Here is a 7,415-nt window from a genome sequence, read left to right as displayed (position 1 = left end):
CATGCCATAGCCATGAAAGTGTGGTCTGCCTTAGGAACTGGGTGGGAATGTCTCCAGGGTATGTTTGGTAAATAGGCTGCTGATATTACTGCCAACTAATGGTTCCTTCCCTCTCAAGCTGTCAGAAGAGTTGCTAGCCAAATGGCTCTCCCTCCCTGAGGCACAACATGTGCCACTCTGCCAGCACATGCTGGGCTTTGCCATGAAGTCTGTCACGCAGACAGCTATGGGCAGCAGCTTTGAAGATGACCGGGAAGTCATCCGATTCCGCAGGCACCATGATGCAGTAAGTGTCACGAAGAGCCAGGAAATCTCCTATTATATTTTCCCATGCCAACAGCACACAGCTTGTGTCTGTGTACAGTTTAGTACAAGCTACTGCTGAGACTTCAACATTAAGCTAACATTAAGCTTAAGAGCTTGAGGGCTCTGCCTCAGTTGTCCCACGCTGAAACTATCAGAAAGATCCTACTGCTGATCCTGCTGTCATTAGTCTAAGGTGTTTCTAAAGGATCTGTGGGGATTGGGAACCCAGATCTAATGGCAGTTGAGAGGTGTTTGGTACCTAAGTCAGTTAAACTCTACTGGAAATGCCAGTGGAACTTCTCCTTTTCAAAGATCTGCTGAAGACTCTGTGACTTTGTGGAGAAAGGAAAATCTGAGGAGGTCGCAAGCTGTGTCCACATCTGGGGATGTTAAATCTGCTGGTGATAGGGTGGGAAAGAAACAGTGCCATCTCCCATTCAAGATTCCCATGTTTTTTCTCCTACAGTTGTAATTACAGTTGTTTCATTTCATCTCAATTTCAGCTATCATAGATGTAATATCTGGAATGGGACATGGTGCCCTAAAGAGACCAGTTCCGTATTCACAGGAAGTCTTCATTTTATTTGGTGTTTTCATTTTCCTGAATAGGGAAAAATAGAAGAGCCTCAGCAGTCTCAGCCTGTGGTGAGTGATGATGCTCTTCTCTCTGTCCTTCTTTCAGATCTGGTCGGAGATTGGGAAGGGTTTCTTGGATGGGTCCCTTGACAAAAACATGACTAGGAAGAAGCTCTACGAAGATGGTAGGTTCCTCCCAAAATCAGAGTCTTCCTTCCACTCTCATTAATATTTAGAGTTAGCTAGTGTATGGAAGCACTTAATTTGCCCAGCTGTCTTGGCTTTTCTGCAGAGTTGATCATCGTGCCATAAGCTACCAGATGTGTCTGCCTTACTCTCGCATAAGATCATTGTTCTGGAGTTGAGTGACAAGCCTGCCGTTGTGCAAGAAGTTTGTAGGACTAGAACTCTAGTTCCAGGTCTAGTTCTACGGTCTGTCCAGTCTGGAGGCTGATAGAGGATCCTGGGAAGTATCTTGTGCTTGCTCCCTTCCTGTTCTGTTCCCTAGTGTCCACTTTTGGCCTCTCCTGGAGGCAGGCAATTGTGCTAGGTGGAGACAGATGGAGCCACTTGGTTTGGCCTGTATGGTCATTCTTATGATGCACCATTTGGTGAATGTGCTGCCAGTCACTGACAGGCTAGAAGGCACAAGTACAGAGGTGCTGCTTTGATGGATACCTTCCACGTGATAGCCTCTGATGTGCTATTACAAGGTAACATGATTTTCAGGTCTGTTATGGCAGTGCTTTTATTTCTCATATATTTTACAGTAAGTTATTTATTTTTCAGTTGTCCTGTCTTTTTTGTTGTTAATAGTTAAAGCTTTTCAGTAGTGATTGATAAGATGTTAAACAAAAGTAGCTTGTATCTAGAACTAAGGATTTGCTTGTAAATCCTCCAAACCCAGTGTTTCCTTCTTTATGTTGCTGGTTCTGTGGGTTTCAGAACCTGAGGACAACTACTGCCGCATTAAAATGGGCCTCTCCTGTGGGCACTTGTTTAGGACTGTTCCTGAGTTGTAGTAGGATGATGCATTAGGACACAATTTAACTAACTCCAGATAGTGAGGCTTGGTGTTTAAGTGTTGCTGGCCTTCCTATCTGGAGAGGAGGGAGGAAGTGTAGTTCTAAGATGAAGGGGCTGAATTGGGCCTTAGTAAATAGAGTTTCGGATCCAACTTCTGCTCCATGTTTCCTGGATAGTCTTGAGTAGGTCGTTTAAATCAGACAGCCAATGGCATCTAGGTCCCTAACTCCCCCCAGTTCCCACAACAGCCACCAGGAGTTAGACACCCAAATATCTTCAGATTTGTGGACTCTCTGTGCCAAAACCCTCGCACGTTTTCCCCACCTTCCTCTCTCTGTCTATGCGGACTCTTTAGCACAGAGCCATCCTCTTGCACCATGCTTGTAGAGCCCCTAGCGAAAGGGAGACCATCAGTGGCTGGAGGTACTGTAACACTTTAGTCATTATAACTCTACAGGCCGTGCAACTAGTGTTATCTGGCTCAATGGTTTTTATGGGGGCTGATTAAACATGATCTCTGATGGTTCAACACTAACTGTTATTTTACTTCCCCTTACGTGATTTCAATTCATAGAGTACATATCTCAGTTATACCTGTAAGGGTGGTTTTTTATAGGCAACCTGTCTGATTTGGTTCCTACATTTTCAACTAAATTGGAGATTACCTCCTTCCAAATTGACAGTAATACTAACAGAGGCTGCTTCTGTAAGTGAGCCCAGCAGGGAAAGCTGGTCTGAAAATCTGCTTGGGGAGATGGATTTGCTTCTCTGCAGCACTCAGGATGATTAGGTTTCAAAATAAACAATTTCTTTTTGCTTCCAAAGCTCTGACAGAGATGGAATCCACCTTAAGGAAAGTTACAAAGGAGCGCCGAGGCAGGTCATTCAACAGGCACGTCTTTATAGACACCTTGCTGCAGGGGAACCTGAGTGACCAGCAGGTCTGTGCAGCTGTTATGTCATTACATAGTAATGGACTTTTGCTATTACAAGCTCATTACATTGTAGCCTTTGATTAATTTTTTTTCATCTTAGGTCAGATTCCTTACTAAAGCAGGGTTTCTCCTTCTTTTTCCATTCCTACGATGTTTAATTGCATTAGACTTTGGTAGTTTTCCTTGCCACTGCTTCGTTGCTATTTCTATAAACCAGAAATATGTTAGTATTAAGCATGTCTCGTGCCATTCCAGTGGAAGTTCTGTAGAGAGTTCAGTCTGTGTCTTCTAGATGTATTTCCTACTCTCTGCACTAAAGGGATTTCATGCACTTGAATGGAGAATGTGCCACTTCTTTTTTATCTTTACAGTCTTATGAACTTCATTCTCTGAAGCAGATTTTATTTCCTAGATTCTGGAAGATACAATGATTTTCTCCTTGGCAGGATGCATAATCACTGCTAACTGTAAGTACAGACTGTAGGTAACTTTCCATCCTTACACTCAGCTGTCTAAAACTGTGTGTGATGACATGAGACTTATTCTAGGCTAATAAAAAATTATATTGATCATTCTGTTTCTCCTGAGCTATGGGTGTATAGAAGCAGCTGATTTTACAACAGACTCTCGACACAGCCTCACAGCTAGTGAGTTTAAATTAAGTTGTGTTTGACAACCTTCCCAGTCTTTTGGTGAACCTTAGAATTTCTTCCCATTGCTTTTTGCTTGCACTCTAACCCCAGCCAACTGATGTAAATTTGATGAAAAAACACCAAAAGATGTAAGCCACAAAGATCGTGTTGTAAAATTGGTTCTGGCACACGGGAAGGAAATTAGAGCAGAGTGCTGGAATCTGACTGGCCACTTTCTGGAGGATAGGTGTGTTCCATGTATGGAAGACTTTCAAAGGAGCTACTTTGAGATTTGTGCAAAGATTATAGGAAAAAAAACAAAATAAAAATACAAACCGGAGCTGTGTACAATCTCTTATGATAGTGGGATGATTATCAGGCCCTGTATCTTATTAGCCAGTGGGGCTGGAACTCCAAAGAAAACCTCCCGGGTGCAGCTGGGTGTTGAAGAATGCGGAGAGTAAATTTGGCAACTATGATAGTACTCTCCCCAGAGAATATCCTCTCCAAGTAATCCAGGAAGACTGTCATTTTAAGGGGCTTGACTCCTCAGGAGTTCCAGATAGTTCTCATGAATAGACAGTTTGGAGAGGTAGAAACATTTCCTTGTAGCTTAAGGGAAACTGCATCCTACACACTTATTTCTTATGCAAGGTTTCTTTTTCACTTTGCTATTGAAGATATTTGTTGAGTACCTCACTGTTGTGGTTTAACCTCAGTTGGCAACTGAGCACCTCACAGCTGCTCGCTCACTCCCCCCACCCCCCAGTGGGATGGGGGAGAGAATTGGAAGAGCACAAGTGAGAAAAACTCGTGGGTTGAGATAAAAACAGTTTAATAATTGAAATAAAGTAATAATAATAATGTAATAATAATAATAATAATAACATGCAAAGCAAGTGATGCACAGTGCAATTGCTCACCACCCTCCAACCGGTGCCCAGCCAGGCCCCGAGCAGCGGTCCCCCTGGCCAGCTTTCTCCCAGTTTATGTACTGAGCATGACATCACATGGTATGGAATGTTTCTTTGGCCAGTTTGGCTGTGCCCCCTCCCAGCTTCTTGTGCACCTGCAGCCTTCTCAGTCCGTAGAGCATGGGAAACTAAAAAGTCCTTGACTAGCGTAAGCATTACCTAGCAACAACTAAAACATGGGTGTGTTATCAACTTTGTTCTCATCCTAAATCCCAAAACACAGCACTGTACCAGCTACTAGGAAGGAAATTAACTCCATCCCTGCCGAAACCAGGACACTCACAAAATAGACGTAGGGGAGACAAGGGCTAGCCAGCCTGCTGTAGAGAGCTCTACTGTTCTTGTCAGTCCCTGTCAGGAGCCCCAGACGTTGGCTGTCTGGAGCACTCACCTGAGATGTGCTGGGGAAGCCCCCTAAATAAGGGAATTTTCTGATGCTTTGGCCAAACCAGCCTTTCGTTTGCATGGTTGGTCTAATAACCCTGGTTCCCCAGGGTTTGCTGGGCTGTGTGGTACCTTCCCCAGAGCTGTGTGGCTGAACAGCTCAGTCTCCTGCACAGCTCCCTGAGCTCCTCATAGCATTGGAAAGAGAATTTTAGCTTACAGGGTCTCTTGTTACACAGGAGTTCAGCCTCTACTCCTGCTACTGAAGACAGAATCGGTACAACCCGCTGTTAAGAGAGGTCACCCTTTTCTGGGTCAAAAAGTAATGTTGCAAATACAGGAAGTAAGAAAACTGAATGCAGTGTGTAAAGGATTGAATTTTCTGGGTCCACTCTTGTCTTGATTTCTTCCTCAGTGTGTACCTGGGCAGTCTATTTCCTGACAACCTCAGAAGATGTTCAGCAGAATCTCTACAAGGAGATGGACCGCGTTCTGGGGAAGGGACCAATTACACATGAGAAAATCGAGCAGCTCAGGTGGGTCCCATGGAAGGAACTGCAGAGGAAGGTTCTCTCATGAGGTGGGGACAGGGGCTTCATGTGCTGGAACCTGATGCCCAGCCTATACTGGGCCAGGAAAAGGCGTCCAAAAGCTACTTCCTTCTTTTTTCTGGAAATGATCGAACCACAGGATGACTTGCAGCACAGAGAGAATCTGCTGTAGGGCTCTAGACATGGGGACCAAGCTGCTCTCTTCAGGGTGTCTATAGGAAACCCTTTAGGTTCATCAGCAGAGGAGAGCACAGAATCAGTACCCTGGCTGCCAGGCCAAAATTTGTTTGCTTACTGTCTTGTTTGGTTTCTGTCCTAGTTTTCCAAAAGTAGAGGTAATCGGTCATTTTAATGGTTGGATTCACATTAGACATATTTAGAGAGAAAGCATGGAATAATCTTCTTTTCAAAGGGCCACAGAACTAGGTTGATGACTGGTCAACAGTGTGCCTTTATTTTTCGTGCATCTGTTGGTGCAACTGGATGCATTTTGTATTTGGACTAGTGTTAAGAGTTTCAGTAAGGGAGTATTGAGTATGTGGGTTTCTTGCTGCTTCTTGTATGGGTGGGAGGTCCAGGAAAAGGTCTGGTGTGCTTTATGCTTTTTAGCAGAGTTAGTTTGGTTTAAAATCTGAAAAAAGTGTGGTGAAGAGAGATTTCAATAACCTTCCCTAAAAGCTGATAATGAGATTTAATGCTTCTTGCAAAGATGCTGGGACTCCTTGCCAGAAAAAAAAATGAAGTGCCTCAGTGTGGCTTGAGACAGCTCCAGGAACAGACTGTGACCCTAAATGCAGCAGGTGACTCAGCTCTCCTTGCTGCCACAAGGACATGGACAAGCTTCTCTCTGGGAGGGTTAAACTAACCAAGTCTTACTGGTTGCAGATACTGTCGTCAAGTCCTGTGTGAGACAGTGCGAACAGCAAAGCTTACTCCCATTGCTGCACAGCTGCAGGAGCTGGAGGGGAGAGTTGACCAACATACTATCCCCAAAGAGGTAGGGCAGTACTGGGAGCGCTTAGGCCACTCTGCTTTCCTGGAGGGGAATTTGCTGTTTCCTCTTCTTCCCACAGAGGGGTGAGGCAGGAAGACCATTTCTTCTGACACTGTTGAACCTGAGCAGCTGCTCTGTCATCTGAAAGTACAATTTAGCTCAAAGTTTGCCCTGCAGTTCCTCTGTGGGAGAGGCTCTGGGAATTAACGTTCTCTTGCTGAGCAGATTTGCTTCCGGCTCTGGGTCCACCAGGGACGAATCATCTTTTGGAGGGGCTTATGGGCTCAGTTGTGCATAAAAGAGCACAATTTCAGGCCTGATCATATCACCCATATTTCCCACACAGAGTGGTACCTTCCATTGCAGAGAATAAAGCAGTCCATAGATATACGCCAGCAAGAGTAGAGGAACAGGATCAGACCTTCTCTAACAACCAACAGTTGCAGCATGGGCCTTAGAAGTTAAAATCCTAACATCTGGGCATGGATTATGGAGATCTGTAGATGAATATAGCATATTATCTTTTTAATCCACGTAATAAATATCAGTAATCTACAGAATAATCGTCATCCAGCAGGGTCGTCCAGAGATGTCTTTAATTGTGCATTTCTTTCTGCTCTGACATACATCTGATTTTCTTTGCAGACACTTGTGCTTTATGCTCTTGGTGTGATGCTGCAGGGTAGTTCATCGTGGCCATCACCATACAAGTATGTAGAAGCAAGACTTTTATTGCAACTAATTCCTTTCCTTTTTTTAATTAACATTCTTTAGATCTTACAGCACAGCCTGTTTGGCTGCAGGGCCTGCCTTAAGCAGATTTTGGAGCTGAAAGGGAGCCTGTGAGAAAATCCATTTATGAAGGTCTTGGTTTGTTTGTCTCCATGGATGGGATTTTGGGGCAATTCAAGTCATGATCCTCCCATGCTCCAGTCTGTGTGTGTGTATGTGTTAGAGTTCAATAACAATTTTTTTTGCGTGCACGCACACATACACACACAGAGCTTCCCCAGCAAATGCTGGTAAATTCTTTGTAA

General features: G+C 44.3%; 1 protein-coding gene across 1 annotated transcript in view; it reads left to right on the top strand.

Annotated features, from left to right (window-relative positions):
* The window catches only part of LOC103924536 (cytochrome P450 20A1), a 15,646-nt gene that overhangs the window by 6,049 nt on the left and 2,182 nt on the right, over positions 1-7,415 (top strand). Inside the window, exons 5-11 of the mRNA XM_009333068.1 lie at positions 119-286; positions 989-1,067; positions 2,734-2,849; positions 3,256-3,310; positions 5,249-5,369; positions 6,270-6,381; positions 7,024-7,088. Of these exons, the coding sequence (XP_009331343.1) occupies positions 119-286; positions 989-1,067; positions 2,734-2,849; positions 3,256-3,310; positions 5,249-5,369; positions 6,270-6,381; positions 7,024-7,088 (716 nt within the window). The remainder of the gene's footprint in view (positions 1-118; positions 287-988; positions 1,068-2,733; positions 2,850-3,255; positions 3,311-5,248; positions 5,370-6,269; positions 6,382-7,023; positions 7,089-7,415) is intronic.

This window comes from Pygoscelis adeliae, unplaced genomic scaffold (assembly GCF_000699105.1).
Source record: "Pygoscelis adeliae isolate BGI_AS28 unplaced genomic scaffold, ASM69910v1 Scaffold160, whole genome shotgun sequence".
Classification (NCBI taxonomy): Eukaryota; Metazoa; Chordata; class Aves; order Sphenisciformes; family Spheniscidae; genus Pygoscelis; species Pygoscelis adeliae.
Note: the sequence above shows the minus strand (reverse complement) of the source record. Positions and strands in the feature narration are given on the sequence as shown.